General features: G+C 40.8%; 1 protein-coding gene and 1 long non-coding RNA gene across 3 annotated transcripts; one reads left to right on the top strand and one right to left on the bottom strand.

Moving 5' to 3' along the window:
- Positions 1–444: 444 nt before the first annotated feature.
- On the top strand, positions 445–14,356 carry LOC112995752 (heat shock protein beta-3). 2 transcript variants are annotated; one of them, XM_026120936.2, is made up of 2 exons: positions 445–1,965; positions 13,286–14,356. In XM_026120936.2, the coding sequence occupies exon 1, from the start codon at positions 1,495–1,497 to the stop codon at positions 1,942–1,944; it is 450 nt and encodes a 149-aa protein (XP_025976721.1). In that variant the 5' UTR covers positions 445–1,494; the 3' UTR covers positions 1,945–1,965; positions 13,286–14,356. The 2 variants fall into 2 exon arrangements, with proteins under 2 accessions (XP_025976721.1, XP_025976720.1); XM_026120935.2 differs by lacking the exon at positions 13,286–14,356 and adding an exon at positions 2,413–2,562 and having other exon boundaries at positions 446–1,965.
- A 123-nt stretch (positions 14,357–14,479) lies between these two features.
- On the bottom strand, positions 14,480–18,599 carry LOC135325052 (uncharacterized). The gene is made up of 3 exons (XR_010386265.1): positions 18,326–18,599; positions 17,351–17,469; positions 14,480–16,948 (listed from the first exon to the last, which is right to left on the bottom strand). It is a non-coding gene; the product is annotated as an uncharacterized LOC135325052 (long non-coding RNA).
- Between the last annotated feature and the right edge of the window lie 227 nt (positions 18,600–18,826).

Raw genomic sequence — 18,826 nt, 5'->3', positions numbered from 1 at the left:
ACTTTTGATCTACCTTTGGTAATTTCCTTACCTTGCAAAGCCACCTTCATGTGCCTAAAATAAAACAGCAGCCTTCAAACCTTAATTATAGATATACCCAGTAATCCTGCTCTGTTATCCAGTCAGTACAGAAGTTTATTTCTGATGATAACTATTGAAATTTGACTGCCTGTTTCTTTGTGAGGTTGCAGTTCATTAGCAACCAAAGATCCCATGTAAACTGGCTTGCCATTTTCATGATAATGCAAGATGTAAAGACAAGAAGAGAGGGAGAGAGCTGTGATGAGAAAAAGCCGCCAAAATAAGAAGAAAAGTATCTTGTTGATTATTTCCAGCATTAGTGCAACTGAGGGGAATAAACAATTTCTCTGTGAGTTGCCATCGTGCCTTTTGCTTCCCATTACTGAGCCCTGCTAGAGCAATTTTCTAGCAAACATACTAAAATTTGGAAATGCTTTTCCCACATCAGCTGCACTTTTCTCTTTGGTCTTGTTAACCAAACTCTTAACACATTCCAGGCATTATTTGCCCTCAGACCACAGGGTAGCAAGGAGGTTGTTACTCCACAGATAGCCTTTGAGGACATCAGTCCTGTTCCCCAAACACACGTGCTAGACTGGATCACAGATTCAAGCTGTTAAGCCCCAGAAGAGGAAGGCTACTGGGACAACGGAATACCATTAGGGATTTGGAGGTTTCTTAACATCACTTCAAGGAAAAATAGCTCTGCCCTCCCTTGGAAGCTGTGAAACATGAGCTTTCGCTATAATTCTGCCTGTGCTCTTGAGCTTGGCTCCCTGACGCACTCAGGAAGGCTCTGCTGTGCTTGTAGGTCCCTGAGATTGCAGAGCCAGCTGTTCAGCCCCCCTCTGGGAAGGGACCGTGACGTTGCCCTCCTCTCTTTCCCATATTTCACCTGAGCACTACCTGTGTCACAATGCACTTGATAGCTTTACAGTTCACTTAAGCTGAAATTCACTCTGTTCATACTATCAAGGTAATTAAATTCCTTCCCTCAGTAATTTTTGTATTACATTTAGAAGAAATATAGTTTATAACTGTTACAATTCATCCCTTGGAAAAATAGTATCATTAAACTTCCTTTTAAATCAAAGAACCTTTCACATTTATTTGTCTACTCATTATTCATAATGACAAACAGCACAATATTGCAAGAGTAATCAGAGGTGCATTAAAATATCGCTTTTACTATTTATGCTTGAAATTTGTACATGTGAAAATTGTCAAAGCAACTCAAGACCCAAGCACTATAAATAGTGCTCTATTGTTAGTGGATAAAAGATGAAGCAAGTCTCATGGCACTGGAGCACGTCCTAGTAAGTGCTACGCTCAGCCTGTGCTAAAAGTGAAAGGCTGCATCGACTGATAAAGTAGTCTGCAGGCAAGGCATACGACTGGGGGGAGCTTGGTCTGCCTCTGCAGCTTCCCCTAAGCGACGCGAAGGCAGCAGCTGCGTATCTGTCTGCCTCAGCAATGGAAGAAACAGTTATAAGACACTGGGTGGAAACTCCTGTGCGTTATCAAGAAGAGTTTGCAGTCCAAGAGCCAGAAGCGTTCAAACTGGATCACTCCCTGTACGCTTTGCCGGGCCCTTCCACAGCTGCGCTGAGCAGCAGAAGGCGAATCACAGAAAGTGCAGCTGGGGCCGGGACGCGCGACCAGGAGGAGGAAAACACCCGCTTTCAGGTCTTACTGGATGTTGTGCAGTTCCGCCCTGAAGATATCATTATTCAGACTTTCGAAGGCTGGCTGCTGATCAAAGCTCAACACGGACCCAGGATGGACGAACACGGTTTCATATCCCGAAGCTTTACTAGACAATACAAATTGCCCGATGGAGTGGAGAACAAAGATCTGTCTGCTCTTTTCTGCCATGATGGCATTTTGGTTGTTGAAATGAAGAACTCGGTGGGAAAGAACTAAATTCTTGCGAATAGTTTCTCGGTGAGACAAAATTATTCTTAATGTAACAAAATACTGTAACTCAAGCAATGCTGTAGAATGTAGTCAAGCATGTGGCTGTATTTATATTACAAATAAGGAAAATCTTTGTATATATTTCTCAGTATGCTGAATTTATTGTTTGGTGTGAAAACAGACTGCTTGCCTCCAGCTACACATGTGCTGGAAAGTGAGGCTTTCTGAACAGTAGAAAATTTAGAGTAGCAAGAGAAAAAAAATCTATTTGATAAGATACTGAAAATAAATCACATTTAAGAGTTCTGTTAAGCAGGAATTGTTTTTAAGGAATAAGCATTTTTAATATAAATTCATGGGATGAATCATTAAAGAAGCAGTAGACAGGTTGTAAATTTTATGAAAATTTAATTTACATACCAAAAATGCTGTTTTCAATTGATTAATACTTCAGGTTAAATTTTCCTTCCTTAGGCTCTGGAAAAGCACACAAGCTGAAGGATACTATCAAGAAAAAAAACTATTTCCACAGCTGAACTTTGTATACAAAATACGTTTTGAGAGATTTCTTTCTAAAAGTGTGTTGTATGTTTGAAACTATAAAATAACAGAATAATCACTGACTATATTTGTTTGAAAACACAGTAAGTAGTTATAAGTAAGAAAGTAAGCATACTTTCTGGCAAAGACACTAATTTGAAAGAAAAATTTCAAAGACATTCAGAAAATTGTTTTTGTTTAACATATTCTGCTATCTATCAGCAACTAAAGAAAAAATATATTGCTTATGAATAAATACTCAAAAGGACCAAATTCTTCCTTATGAAGCTCTGCTAATCAAAAAGCATTAATATAGTATGGATGCCTTCATTATTACACACTTTAGGTAGTTTGTTGGTCAATCAGTTGAATAGTTTATTCCTCATGTCGCTTGACAGTTTAGGCCACGATCCTACAACTGTGTCCTCAAGAGCAAATGCTGCTGTATACACGTAGCCCCACTCTCCCTACATCAGCATGGGCTCGACAAAGATCTAATTTTAAGTGTGGGGGTTCTGTACTACAAACACAGGTTTAATTTCTGTCCCAGTTTCTCTCATTTCAAAAGGCTGGTAGAGCTGAAAAAATAATCTGCCCACTATACCTTGTGTCTGGTCTTCTCAACATAAAAAAAAGAAAAAAATGCTCTAAATGAGTTTGTAAATACTCAAACGTTTGAGGAGACCTGCAGCTGCAAATCCAACTGCCTTCTTTTATGTGAACTGAAGATAAGTATGACTGCTGTGCTATGAATAGTAAAGGAATGCGGAATGGAAAGTGCCAAGTTAAATACAGACTCTTTATGATAGCCATCTGCTGTTTGGACAAATTAAAAACATATTCAAATGAAATTGAATACAAACACAATTTTAAGAATATAAAAAAAAAAAATCTGATGAACATAACTCTGACTCTCACTGGCTGAAGCCGGAGTTCCTTTAGTTTAAAATGAAAGCCCTAGGCTTGTACTTATGCACATGTCCAGCCACTAGAAAGGATTATATTGTTATTCTTTAGGCTTGAAGGCATTTGAAAGCAATTGACTTTAAGAAACAGGGGTAGTACAACCCTTCCATTTTATTTCTTATTTGTACTAAAACTCCCAAGAATTTATAGAAGAAATGCGGAATCCGGTTCTGGATTGTAAATTTCCATAATGTACAATTATTTTGCTTTGTGAATAGAGCAGAAGTCAAGAAATGAATATTTTCTAACAAACCAAACTAAATATAAAACATATGTCCCTACATTTCCACTCAACCCACACTTTTCCTCCATGTTGCCTTTGTTTAATTTGTGTACTGGTTTAAGAAAATAAGAGTATGCTCAAGATAGAAGATTAGATCTAGATTCCAAACACTCCTAGGCCAAGAAGCTTCCTCAGTCAGGAACCTGATGGAACACATAACTGATTAAAAATTGGGAATTCTAGATACAGACTTGGATTTAAACTTTAAATGGCAGCTTCAGAAAAACTTGCCTGTTTAGACCCGTGGTTTCCATATCACCTGATAGCACAAGTATAGATAGTTCAGATATGGTTCAGAATCATTAATTCAGAATCATCAATGCTTTGGTGATTTTTATTTAGAGATAATTTTGTAAATCTGACCATTAAAAAAAATAGATCTATATAAAATATATTGTGGTGATGGTATTCATATCCCTGGAGATGAAAAAGCACTTTTACAAAACCATGACTGATTTAATTATTTTAAATTAGACCATGATTAAACTACTGGAAACTTGGCAAGGAACTAGACCAGACAGCCAAAATCATGTAATGTGTTCTATATATGTAAACACCATGGTTACACACAGCTCTGCTTATATATACACAGGCCTGTCTCAAAAAACTTGCTAGAGAATTTGACATTGGGTAGGTCTCTTCACATTACTCTGTTCCTGATTCTTCAGTACTTGCTAACAACATTGTCAGTCAGAAGCCAGTGGAATATACTGACCTAAACACATCAAGGATACACCCAGGCATATTTTACCTTCCCAATCTCTAGTACCCAGAGCTTTACAAAAGTGTGAATCTGTGGTTCTTCATGAATGAGAACTTGCTCGTGGGCCTTGTGCCAGCACCAGGGTGTTTGTGTACTTGTGATCATGCTAGAATATATATCTGCCACTCATTTCCTCTATTTTAGCACTAAGCGTGACAGAAGAAGGCGTCTCTGTCACTTTTTAGTGGTAGTTTTTTGAACATTTTTGGATAAATGATTTCTAAATGTTTACCAGAACAGCCTGAAAGTACTTGGCCGAGCATTTCTGAACTGTTTGTGACGTTATTTTCACATATTATATCTGATGTTTTACTGTTATAATCTGATTAGTACTGAATGTAAATAACACAGAGCAAGTTGTTAATATTGCTTATGGACAGCAGAATGAGAATTTTATAAACAGCAAAGGATTTCTGAACAGCAACATCCTGAGACAGGTTTAAGAAATGCTGACATGATTAAATTAAGAGCCCTCATATTGGATGTCTACAAAATCCTGGCCCGGAATAAGCAGCATGTGCTGCTGTAAGCACTGCAGAGCCGGTGTTACTGAGCCCTCTCAGCTCCCGCCAGTGAAGGATTACCTTTGTAACCGATCGGACTGCTCCTCCAAATGGATAAAGATGATTTCATGCATGAATCAAAGCACTATAAAAATGCTTTCATAGCAGAAGAAAATGTCTCAATATCAGCACTAGTCTCCAAAAGCAAGGTCACAAACATGTGATTCTGTGTGATCCCTGTGGGCAGAAAGCCCACAAATTCCCTGGACTTAGTTGCCTTTATATAGCATCTGCTGTATCCATGGCATTTGAGATCTCCCTGCACAATCTGATACTTGCAGTGCAGTGAACTGAGGCAGACACGACACTCATTACTCACTCAGTTAACACTCCGCGTCAGCCCTGGATATTGGAAAAGTGGAAAAGAAACTGCCGTTGTACCATGATGGCAAAATTCCTTTTAAGAGGGGCAAGTCTTGTATTCCTTACTCAATTCACAGTCAGGAAAAAAAATCCATCAAACAGTGTTTTTCATTTGAGTAAGGCTACAAGATTTGGCTTTAAATGGGAATAGGGATATTTCTGTGAATATGGGTTGCACCTCCTCTTGTCTGAAAGAGACAGTGACCTTTGTCTTTGCCCACTACCAGACAACGGCTGGCCCCTATCGTCTGGCGGACAGCATCTCAACGGCCCTGCACTGTGAGCACAGGGATAAGTCTAAAGACTTAGTCTTGTGCATTAAATCAAACAGAAATAGCTGAACTGGCCCCACTCGTGCTAACCCCGGAGTCAGAAGCGTTGTCCCTGTTTGCCAGCTCAGGTCCAGAAAGCCTGGACTGTCCGTCGCTGTGCACAAGCAAAAAAGTCCTCCCTTATCAAAAATACTTTCTCAGATGGAGAGACAGGAGAATTGCGACACTGCAGCTGAGGACTCACCGCTCAGGTTAACACTAGCCTGGGGAGCTCAGCACTCTCCTCCACTGCAGACTATAGCCCCACAAGTCTTCTTGAAAAGATATACTCTGTAACCACACAGTAACGATGTTGATGACAGGGTTTCCGGGGGTAGTATGTCTAATCACCTCTTGCAGTGAGTAGGATTGATGCAAATGAGAGAATCAATTAAAATTTCTATTTTTTTTTCGTTTTGTTTACTGTGCTTTGGGCTACCCCCAACCCTGGTGATTGCCATGGTTCTGCTGATGAGGCTTGTCTTTCCCAAGCCCTGCAAGCTAATACAGCAGAGGCAGCAGGCAGGTCTGTGTAGAGAGAGGTGACAGAAAATTGTAGGACAGGGTAGGCCTGGGCGCATAGTGAGCAAGGAAGCCCACCAAAGATGTCTCAGGCAGGAACAGGGAACAGGAAAAATCCTAAACTGTTTCAGAGTATGTATTTATATATTTTCAGATTTTAAAGCATAATATTTAAACCTGTGTAGTGAGAACACCTGTGGAAGATCTGGTGAGGAGTCAGTGACTGGCAGAGCATGCGGTAGCAGGCCCAGTGTGTGAAGTTACTCACTGTCCAAATTCCCATCAGGGCCAGGCAGGCATGTTCCGTTTTGTCAGCAATGTCTGGCTGCTTCCCAGACAGTCGTTTCTCAAGGTTAGCACAGCTGAGATAAGGAAATAGTTCTAGTAGATAAAAGGGGGTCCTTGGGATGCAACAAGGAGAGCCCCGCCTGGGCATCCGAGCTCTGTGTCCAGCAGCCTCCCATCCGTGACCTCCCCGCGTGGCTCCTGGGGCTCCCTGAGCAGCTTGGTGTGTAAAAGTCTGTTATTAAACCTATCCTGTTTAACCCTTCATGAACTTTGTCTCTCTTCACCAGTATCTGACTCTCTCTTGCCCACCTTGTGGTCACAACCTGCTATAAGAAACATTTAACTTTTTTATAAAGTAAGCATTTTTAAAGAACTGAGAAGAGCATTTCAAAATGGTTTTAACTAAAAAATTTAGGTTGTTAACAAAAAAGGAATACCACACATGGACTAAATCCTTGGTGTGCTAAAATGAAAGAATAAGCCACTTACTATCTTCAGCTGTATTTCTTTCCACTTGCACATCCCCCTAATTTTCCCATGCAGTAATTCTACATTTTCATCATGTATGCAGAGATACCATAGTAGAATCTCCAGTATTTTTCAATTAACATATTAGTTTCACCTGCTCGTAGCAGAGTTAGATGACATGAGGGTTTTAAAGTGCCATTGCCCTATCTAAACCAGCCATTCCAAAATTAATACAGTCCAGTCCTCATTACCTCTAGGTGATCTACTGGATCACAGTAAGCTATTCAGCATGTGCAGCCATCCCTCTTGTTGGCTCTGCATGGAACTGGTTTGGTACAACAAGACTTGCTCATTCAGATGCCACCATACTGCCTCCCAGTCTGTCCGGCATCTGGCCCTCTTGTATCACACTATGGATGCAGCTAATTCATGTGTCCAAACAGGGCTTCTAGAAATGGGGGAGCTTGGGAAGCACGGTGCAGAAACACCCAGCTGGTTTCACTATAGCAGTGGTCGTTAGCCTGGACTTAGCGTTGGACACAAGTGTTTCCCTGTGTTTGTGTGACACTGCACAAGAAGAGCCTGGGGAGCAATGCACAGAGGCATCGAGGCTGGATCAGCACAGGCTTTGGGGTCCAGAGTCAATAACTTCTCTATTGTTTGTTCCACTCCTCATTCTGTGGGATGGCTCACTCTCCACTCAGCCTGAATACTGGAGATAACGGTTCCACAGATGCTGCAGGAGTGCAGTGGTGTAGGAATTAAAATCAGGCATAGCTTTTGTGTGTGAACAAACTGATTCTGAGTTTGGATGTTGGATTTAAATTCGTCTACTTCTTAACTAAAGGTGATAACATTACATCAGAGTTAAAATGAAAAATTAATGAAGGCAAATGATTTGCAGAGCATGGTTTGACAAATGGAAACATAATACTTACACTCTCTTGTAAAAAAAAGCCAGAAATTCAAGAGCTACCTGCTGTGGTGAAAGTTCTATTCATTTTAAAAGTATTTCAAATATATTTTTGTAACTCTGTCATCATTCTCCAAGTCTTCATGTCATGATCAGTCTGCACTGTACAAGATGCAGGTGCAATGTCTGCCTTGATATATTTACAGCCCAAGGGCTCGGTCACAGAATGAAAGTGATGTGGACTCAATGCAGATTAGGGACTGAGGCAAATATCTACAGAAAAATGAGTGTTGAGACTCATTCTATCATGCTATCTATATCAATATTTATCTTGGACTTTTTCACAAGGCAGTCAGCCCAAAGTTAAAAGGTGTGCTTATTTTTCTTATTCTTCAGTTTAATGTGGAACTGAAATACCAAAACCAACAGCAAAGTTTAGCAGAAGAACAATATTTTGCAGGAAGTTGACTAGATGGCAGTAAGCTCCTGTATAAACATAGAATATATTTCCATATTACACTTTATCCGTAAATCTGTACTGATTTTGAAAAAGTTATTAAGATTTCATTAATCTCTCAATAAAACATATTAGGACAAAATAATCCAGCACAAAGGTACAAAGTCAAGCTATTTCTTTCAAAAAAGGAGCACAAAAAGTGGGGACAAGTGATCAAACCTGCACACCCTGTTCGAGTTCCTTTTCATGCCTGAAATGCTCACTGTGGAGGGGCTCCACCAGTAGGACAGCAGGAGAGGATACAAACTCAAAGGTTATGTCAGGCTTATTTTGCCGTGATTAATGCAGGCACTGCCCCTGCATGACACAGCGCTCACATCACAGTGCTCCTGCAAGACAATTTTTCTATGATCAGAGGTAAATGCCAGGCGTGGGGGGAAAGAGCCAGGCAGAAATGAAAAATTAGGCCCAACTGAGCCTCATTATTCTTTTCACTAAATTTCACACTTCCACAGTTGCCATGGAAGCAGTTATGACTTACACCAATTAAAATAAAAGGAAAAATAGATTATTTAGACCTAGGCTGTGATGTCAAGAGACTTTATAGCTATATTGAGACCACTCAGTTGCACACCATCCCTCCTTCAACAGGCAACTTCTGATTTCTTGACTGTCTTAATGAACACAATTTCATGACTACTATGCTGTTGGGAGATTCCCCTAGAGGAACCCCTTTGCACCTTCACAATAGGGGGAAGGGGCTGAGGCATGACGCAGTTATGCAATATTTTTAACTAACAGGGTTACAGAAGAATTTTGACAATTATGGCTAAATGAAGATTTTTATTATTAGCAGAGAAAGTAGATATTTAAGTCTGCAAAGTAGAATTTAAGTCTGCAATTCTCAAGCATAGACAGCCACATGAAAATCATTAATAGGTTACATGTTTGGAAACTACAGCCTCTCTGAACTTGAAAGTGTACACTCTGCAAGAGTTTGTTGGAGATCTACTACCTAACTGTTTATAGTAGAGAAGAAAAGCACATTCTGAACAGATAATCCAGCACAGGTTGCAAGGAGCACAACATATGAACAGGCAGAACCTTTGCCATTCCTTGCTCTTTCATGTGATTACCTTTATAAAATAAGATGACACAGCTCTCCAGCAGGATTTTACTTAAAAGAATTGTTTAAGGTGGTCATCTTGTTCTTCTCTGTCACTTTCTTACCATCATGGAATTCCTATGCATTCTTAAATCCCTAATTTGCCTTTTAAAAGATTGATCTAATCTGGATAAAAAGAGCCTGGTCAGGAAAATTTTGCACTTGATCATAGGGTCCTCAGGTCAAAGGGACAGAAGAGATCTGCATTTCAGAAACAAATTAATCAGTACAATTGATTTGTGTAGGAAAATATTTTTTACAGGAAACTATAATTTCACCTTGGAGTTTAAAGCTAATGAAATAGGTGGGTTAGGCTCCAAAGGAAGAAGTTATAAGAATAAAATCAAACATCCACCAGCACCTGTCTCCTAATCAGGAAGAACAACTGCTCTTGGCTTCCTGGAGGAAGACACATAAAGCAATTTATAACTCAGATTTCCAGAAAAGGAAGTGCACAGCCTGCATAACCTTGTGATGGAGCAGAAGATGAGACAAGAAGGAAACAGAGAGAGAGAGAAAGAGAATTGAAAATGTGTATTCTTACCTCTGTAATTCCACTGTAGACTGAACCTGGAGAAACTCACAACTATTCAAACCCTTAGTTAGCTATCGATAGGGCCACTTCTGTTTAAAATAATGTCTAACCCTCTCACTGTGGTTTCTATATATAAAGCTGCATTTTTTTTTCCATTTAAGCTGTACCTGATCATTAGGAAATGTCTTCTGGCCACTCAGCTTGGCCACAAGAACTAATACTGTTTAACTCATAGCTGTTGACTGAACGCATCTGAAGACATCCTTTGATGTCCATGTTTGTCAAAAGTCAAACCGAGCTCTATTAGAAGCAGAAATCCAAGTCACTTCCTCTGACATCTGGGAAAGAGTAAAAATTATCTGTGGCAAAACAACATGTACAGCACACACAGTTCAACAGCGTTTATAAAGACAGCATAGGGCTTATGATTTCTAGCGGCACTAAGGGAACTGAGGCAAATTTGCTACATGTTCATACTGTAGCAATAATTGCTGTGACAATAGGAAGTAGGAAAGGGAGGAGGCAAACAGTTTTTCCCATCCCACAGAAATTTGAGATATTTGTTTTGCGTAAGGAGAAAAAAATGTAGACATGAACCCAAAAGTGGAGGAAACTCTGGTTTGATTAATAAAATGTCTCATTTCAGTAATTTCAAATATTCAGGATCAGTGACAAAAAGTTGTTTTAAACTTCTAGTAGCAGAAAAAAAGCATCTAGTTTCATAAAAAAATGAAATTTTCATTTTGAAAAAGTTAAAGCATCTCAACAATTTTAAGACTTTTACTCTGAAATATATTTACGCTAGGAAACGTGTTGAAGATCATTTTCTGCAGATGTCTTGATTTCAGTCAAACAGTATTTTCTGATATCAGTGACTGATCCTCCTACCACTTACACCAGTTCCCTTCTATATATATATAGATAGGTAGATAATACGCATGAAGGCATTTTTACCTAATCTTGTTCTCAAAAGTTGTAGAAGGACTCTAGCTGAAACGTCAGCCTGAAATGGATACAGTGCGGAGGCAGAGTTAAGGTTCCCAGGTTTATAGGTTTAAAGGCCAGAAGGATCAATGATAATCCCCAGTGTGATCCTCTGAACAACAGAGCCCACATCATCTCACCTGCTAATTTCTCATGAAGCCCATGATATGTTTGAACAAGAACATGGATTTAAGTAAGACAAATCTTTAAATCAAATCTGTATTTAAAGACTTCAGTCGATGGAAAACCCACCACACACCTCCATAAATTGTTCAGGTGTTAATTACCGGAAACAAGAAGCAGGTTTTCTCTAGCCCTCTCAGATTTGCCCAGTGTTGTAAGATTTATCCAGAAAGCAAAAGCAACAGTCCAGAGAGCTCTCAGCGGGTGTTTTTATTATCTTGATGTTGTGAGTTACTTAGTGTTACAAAGTTATAAATGTTTAATACCTGCTGCAAAACGTCCTGTTATTTACTAATAGAATACAAAGGAATTCATTGTCATCAGAAGCTGTGAATATCATTTTTTCATATAGAGCTGAAATATTTATTCAATACTGGAATATATTGAATATATTTAATATCTTTCCTGACTCACAATTGACAATTTTGTCATCTTCATGCCATACTCATCTAAACCATTCTTAGGATTTTGTTTATTTCTGAAGCAAAGAATTTCTGCCTGCTGTCCCACTGGCTATAGGACTTTTAATATACCTTTAGCTTTTTCTCATAACTGATGATTTGTATTGCTTGCTATCATCTTCTTAATTTTTACATTTTCACTTTCACTTGGCCTTTTATAATAATAAATTTAAAATGTAAATAATTCACTTATAGGAATATAGTTCTGTGTTTATGGGTAGCTAATAAAACATTCTTTAAAAAGTACACAGAATGACCATAGGCAGGTTATGACACTGTCACTACTGGAAAATTATCATCTCTAACATTTCACTAATGGTATGGGGTGCCCGGTATGTCTCCAGCACTGAAATCCTTTCTGAAACAGAGTTCAATAATGAAAGTGACAGATTGCACCATCTATGATACGGACTTCTCACCCTTCACCTTCTCAACAGTACCTAACTGAAACCAAGGACAACAGGAATTTTCTTCACCACCTTATCCTTTGCAGGCTTTTACATTTGCTGAAAGACCAGCAAAACAAAAAACCCTCCCTGAAAACCAAGAAGCTGAAATATTTACTGCAGAGTAACTTATTGTTGTTTTCTCTCATAGAGCTTCTCAGAACTCCTCCTCTCTTGGGCTAACACAGACCATATGAACACTTCTCTGTCCATCCTTTTCTTTATCACATGTCTCCAAGGGCCAACGCAAGCTAAAATCTTCTTTTAGCAGATAGGACAGCAGTCTCACTTACTCAAAATGTAACATCAGTGCCTCATGCTAGCAGAACACACTGTCTCAGCTTAAGTGCAAGCATTGTGAGAATGGAAGATACTTCAGCCTGATGTCAAAGTCCCATCAAAACTGGTCTGTTGCTACTGAAAGTTCATTCTTGTCTCCAGGCTGAGATTGCAATGTCACTTCCATAAGATCCCATGATGCACAGCAAAAACTTAATACCTTGGCTCATACTCCTACCAGACATGGACCCATAAGCTTAAATTAAGACTCAACCATACTGATTAGTTGACAGATACAACCGAGGAGCTGCCGGTTATTCTAGTGCTTCATCCTGAGGCCAGCCCCTGCCTGCCACCTCTCTGCACGGGGTCAGAGCAACTTCAGGGTTGCTGTGATCTTCACCAGTGCATAGGACTCACATCACTCAGATTTTCAGAGCCTAGCGGCGTTTATTTACTCTGATAAACCCCTGAGGGGACTGGCCAGGGCTAACATAGGCACAGATCCTACTAAGGAAGTCCTTTCTGCAGCTTTTCTGTGAGCTGCAGACAGAGATGTTGGAAATGATTGAATTCTCAGTCCTTCATTGTTGCTCCACTATACTTTATTCATCACTTTATTTTCATGCCACATGTATATGACACATGGACATAATGTTGGTCTTAACTGGATTTCCTTACCAGTTCCCCATTTAGTTTGCTGCCTTGTTTTTTAATAGCATCTTTGTCTTCATGAAAGGTATTCGATTGCAACATACAAGAAAACTAAAATTACTGCTCAAAGGCTTGTGCAGTTTATCTAAAGCACAGCTGACTCGTGTCCTCTTTTGCTAATGTGTCTTATTCTTTAATTTTAGGAGGGGAATTTGGTCTGTATGCACATCAAGGACTGGCAGTTGACCTGTGCCCATACATCTGTAACAACCAAAGACACTCAGCACCATCCAGAATGTCTGTCTAGCACATGGCCCCAGTTGCCACAGCACTGAAAAACTACATAAATGTTAATGGATTTATCTTGACAGTATCCTTAGACGGTTGTGAAACATTAGCTCTTCAGCCAGGGAAGGGAGACAGACATGCATTCCAAGCAATATTAAGTGGACGGTTGAGAATTTCTGAGCAACGATCATCTATTACACAGACTGGGACTGAGATAACTAATATGTATTACAGAGGTCAAACAACAACATCGGTGTTTCTGCTCAGTTGTCTTTAATTTTAATATTCTCTTTTGAAAAAAGCTTTGCAATTTCTGCTTAATGTATGTTCCTGTTTGAAAAATATTTTGTTTTCTCCTAAATCCCATGGCATTTTTTTCTAAATTCCGTAGCACATTTTAAAGTGTCTCCATTTCTGATACCCGAAAATTGTCTCTCGTTTTCAAATACAACTTTACAAAAATTTTACATTAATAATATTCAATCTTTTAGAAGCTTCAAATGAAAAAAACCTGCAATAACAGATTTGTCACATTTCTTGCATTTACTTCATTCCTTTGCTAGTTCAAAGCCCTTAATTTCCTTTAGTCTGGAAACTTTTGTGTTTAAAATCATTTGGTGCCCTCTAGGGGAAGACCTCTTAGGCATGCCTAACTGCTGCTCTACGAGATGAAGTCCTTCTGTGATTCAGAGCAAGAGATTACAATTACAGATGATGTAAAAATGGAAGGAAAGAAAATCAGTTCATCCATCTTTTAAGTGGAATTTAGTACCCATCCCTACAATTTAAAAAAAAACCCAGTCATTTCTAGTTATGATGAGCCAGTACAGACAGCAAAACAAAATCATCTAGGGTAACAAAATAAAAAATAACAATAAAAACCACATACTGAGTGAGCATTAGATTTAGTTCACTCTTAGAAATTATACTGATGATAATTGGCCTATCTGTAGCCATTTGCTTGCACAAAATACTATTCAGTGTGTTTCCTACTATGAAATGATCCAGTATCATGGATACCAAACATATGGTTTCTTCAGGGTCCCATGAAGTGATTTTCATAATGGTGACAGTGGAAAGACTAAATATAATCAGAGCTTTATCTTAACTCATGGGAAAATCACTTTATTTTTTTTCTTACTTAAAGCATCAAATTCATAACATAGAGGAAAACTACCAAAATGAAGTCAGATACATTTTTGGGCTGGAAGGAAAAAGTTAGGGGTTGATACATACTTTTTATTATTGTTGGTTGCAGAGTCTCATTCACTTTTTCCTAATTCAAGATAGCCTAAGGATTGTAATCACTTGAATCTTTACCTTTTCCCTTCATGTTCCCAAATTTTCAATTATAAACTGCACCTGCACAAAAAAGTAACTCACAATGCTTTCAAACACCTTTCAGCGCAGATTCTCAGAGGACTTGAGATGTCTAATTCCAAATGAAATCGATGAGATATCAGTCCTTAGACATCTGTGTGCATTTAGCTTTAGTCTAGCTTTCAGTTTCACCGCCAAAATTACAAATTCACAGGAACATATTGAACAATAAACATTTCTCACTGGATTGCAGACTATCAATCTCAATAGCTTCAGAATAACATTTACATTGACTCTGAAAATTTAATTCCCGATGAAGATGGTAGAAATTTCCTACCAAAGAAAGTCTTCAAAAACATATTTTGTCCAGCTGAAATGCCATAAATCAGTACGTGCTCTTCTTGCTTTGAAATCCTTGCCTCTGGTGGTCTGAACAGCAAGAAAAAAAGTTCGATCACTCCAGATCAACTTGGCACTGTAGATGGTTACAGATGGCCCAAGAAGCTGGCTTCCTCAAACTCTTTTAATATCTTTTTTAGGGTAGTCTCTAATTTTCCGGGTTGATTTTGTTGAAAATAAATCTTTTCCTGAGTTTTAAAAAATGTTTATTTTAAAATCCACAACAAAATGCCTACACACAATAATAATCAGAGTTGGCTCACTGATGGGGGAGAAATGGATAACATAATTTCAAACTGGTTATTGTTCCAAGTTCCCATTGCAGTTTGGTTCACCAGGGAAATAAAATAATACATTTTTTCCTTTCATAATTTTGCCTTATTGCTTGTGTTAATTCCTGAAAAAACATGATTTAATTTCATGTAACTTAACTTTTGTTAAAGCCTCAAAGTAAAACTGGAACATTTGAGAGAGTAAATACTTCACTAGTTTACACTTTTGTATTTAGGAAATATTATTGTCATTAGCTGTACAGATTTTATGCCTTAAAGTTCCCATCTTAGCAGATTTTACACCTTTTGAACTTCACACCTTTGTGTCTTCTGGGGAGAGAAATGATGAGCCAGTACTCATTACACAAATGTTAGAATGGCAATCCACTGAAGGGGATCTAGGGGAAAGCAGGACAGCTGTCATCACTACTATTGCACCCAAGGAAGTAATCAGGTCCCCAGCTCAACTTTGTCATTTCTTCCTTCCCTACTCATGACACAGGCACTGGCACAACTCCTCACCACTTGAGGCAGCACAATTCAATTCTTGAGCTGTCCTTGCAGCTGAAGAAGGCATCTGTTCATCACTCTAGATCATTAAATGAAGGCAGATTCAAAATGCATCTATCCCCTCAAATCAAGTAGATCAGCATTATTTCCAGTACTTCATGTGAAAAGACTGTTTCAGAGAAAACAACAATAATGATTAAGGGCATTAAAATTAAGATGAATAGGGACTGAAAAGTTTGGGAAAGGAGTTGAATAAGATTCAATAAAATGCACATAAAATAATGAACGGTACAGCAAAGGCAGATCAGGAAGTAATTTTTTCTCCTTACTGTAATAAAAAAACAAGGGAGGATTCAAGTGAATGCAAAAAACTGCCCAGACAAAATTATGATCAATATTAAGAGTAACTTTGGAAGGAATATAAAACTCTGATGACTAATCCTGATTTGTGGTAGTCAAAATTTGGGATGGAATCTAAGATGGAGGTTAAATTAATCCATATCTACCTCCTGTTGGGATTTTAATCCTTATTCTAAGATGGCCACACGGGTCAAAGGCAGCATGCTGGATCTTGGATCATATACCATATGGAAATGCCTGTATTTGGCCAAAGAGAGCATGTCTGCATTGAAGGCAGTGCTTCTCACACTGACTGCAGTGGCAGAAGGATAAAAATCACTAGCTTTAATATAAAAAGAACTTAGACAGTTCTAAGAGCATGGACAAGTGCTGATGCAGGGCTTCAGGACACTTCAGAGCCTGCAGGGAGGATTAACAGTGCCAAGGCCAGGTTGCTGTGCTCTCCGCAATACCGTGTGAGCTGGCAGGGAAAATCCAGAGCTGGCAGGGAAAATCCAGAAGCCTTGACAGAGAGATGTCTGAAGTCAAGGTCTTCAGCTGCAGAATCCTGGGCAGCTGCCAACTCTCCACCAAGAGGAGACTGATGCTTCTTGCTTTATCACTGAGGTGGATGCTTTCTCTGTGAACTTGCTTCTGCAAATTTAGCACTTGGATTTGGAGTTGGTGGCACAGATGATACAAGCATGAACATGTTCCACTCAGGTGGCCATCGAGGACCTGGGTACATGATGAAATATGTGGCTCTCTAAGCACTACTAGTATTGATCAATTAAAAGAGATTTCCAGCGAAGCAGTGAAGGAATTCTGGGCTAACATATTAAGCTGGGATGAGCTGATACATTAGAAAAATGTTAAAAGTGAACTGGCCAAACAACGACAGAAAAAGAAATGTGATAACATATGCATTAATGCTGGAGAAATCAAGCTCAGAAGAAGAAAAGACCCCCCCCCCCTCCCCAGGTATCAAACAACATTAAAAACAGCAGTGAAAAAAAGCATCAGGTCTTGTAGCAATCCATGACATCACTCCCAAATTAAGACGAATTATTTGGCACAAAGACCTTTACAAAGTAATATACACTTTGAACTAAGTCAGAGAAATAAGCAAGAACTTAGTACCTGGCAGGATGCTGACAGGATCACATGAAGAATTGGAAACCAAAAAGGCACCATGTCCTCAGAGAACTTCTTCTCTAATCAGGGGCAAGAACGCTCACCAAAACGCTGACCAAGCAGTGCTACACTCAGGAAGAAGAAAGCAATCAGAAACTTGGATTCCAGCTAAACCTGGAGAAATACTGAAACACCCTTGATGGGGATCATAAGTAATCATGTATTTGAGTCACTGTCACAGCAGAAAACTAGTAGACTTACGAAAAATTAATCAATAGATTTAATTAAAAAGATGAAAGTTTTAAGTATTACAACATTTAGAACTTAGTATGAAACATCCATAACGCTGCAGTTTGGTTTTGCAATGAGGAAATGTTACAAAATTATAACTGTGCTTTTGTCTATTTCTGTTCATAATTTAAATAAACAATTTCAGCCACATTCTGTTATTTCAGTTCAGTCCGTTGGCAACCTTAGCGGAGCAAGAAATAATGCCCCGAATCAGAAAAGGCACAGCTTCCACAGGAATGTGAAGCCCTTCCATGGAAGACACGCAGTCGCGATTCAAAGCACCTTAAACCATTACCAGTCGCCTCTGGGAGAAGCAGAAGAGTTTTAGCCACAGAGTCGCTGTGGCATTTACTTTCCGCAGTTTGGCACAGGCTTAAAACCAGCCAGGCGGCCGCTGCCGCCCCGGGGTGCCCCGGCGCGGGCCGGGCCATGGGCCTGGGCCGGGCGATGGGCTTGGGCCGGGCGATGGGCTTGGGCCGGGCCATGGGCCCGGGCCTGGTGCCCGGCTGCGGGCGACGCCGCCGGCCGCGGTGCTGGGGAGGCCGCGCAGCACGGCGGGGCCCCTCGGCGACACGGGCCCTCGGCCCACGTCTCCCCACCGGGACCGCGCCAAAACGTGGCGCTCTCTGCTGTGCCTCGGCCCTAGCACCCGGGCTTTCTGGCATTTATTTCGGAGCGCTGTGGGGGCACCTTCCTGGGCGACGGGAGAGGCTGCGGAGGGCAGGGCGGACACGGGCACCACTTTTAACTTGATTTCCGTGCGCTCCGCGCACGTGCTCCCGCCCGGCGAGCGTGGCCTGCCGCAGAAACCCGCAGCCCGGCCGCGGGGCCCAGCGACCCCCCGGGCCCGGCGCGGCGGCCGAGGCGGCCCGCCCCGCACGTCCCCGCCCCGCACGTCCCCCCGGCGGGCCCGGGCGGCCCGCGGCGCTGCGGCGCCGGGCCGGACAGCAGGGGGCGGCGGCGGAGGGGCCGGGCCCATCGATGGGGGCGGCCGCTCTGCGCTCGGCTCCTCCGTCCTGCCTCTCGGCTCTGGATTAGCGAAACTGGCGACGTGGGACGGTCCCCGCCGCCCGCTGCGCGCTGCCTCGCCCGCCGGGGGGACGCCGGCGCTCGGAGCCGGCCGCGGCGCAGCGCGGCGCAGCGCAGCGCACCCGGCCGCGGGGCCGCCGCAGCAGCGCCCGGCAGCGACAG

The sequence above is a fragment of the Dromaius novaehollandiae genome, chromosome Z (assembly GCF_036370855.1).
Source record: "Dromaius novaehollandiae isolate bDroNov1 chromosome Z, bDroNov1.hap1, whole genome shotgun sequence".
Lineage (NCBI taxonomy): Eukaryota > Metazoa > Chordata > Aves > Casuariiformes > Dromaiidae > Dromaius > Dromaius novaehollandiae.
Note: the sequence above shows the minus strand (reverse complement) of the source record. Positions and strands in the feature narration are given on the sequence as shown.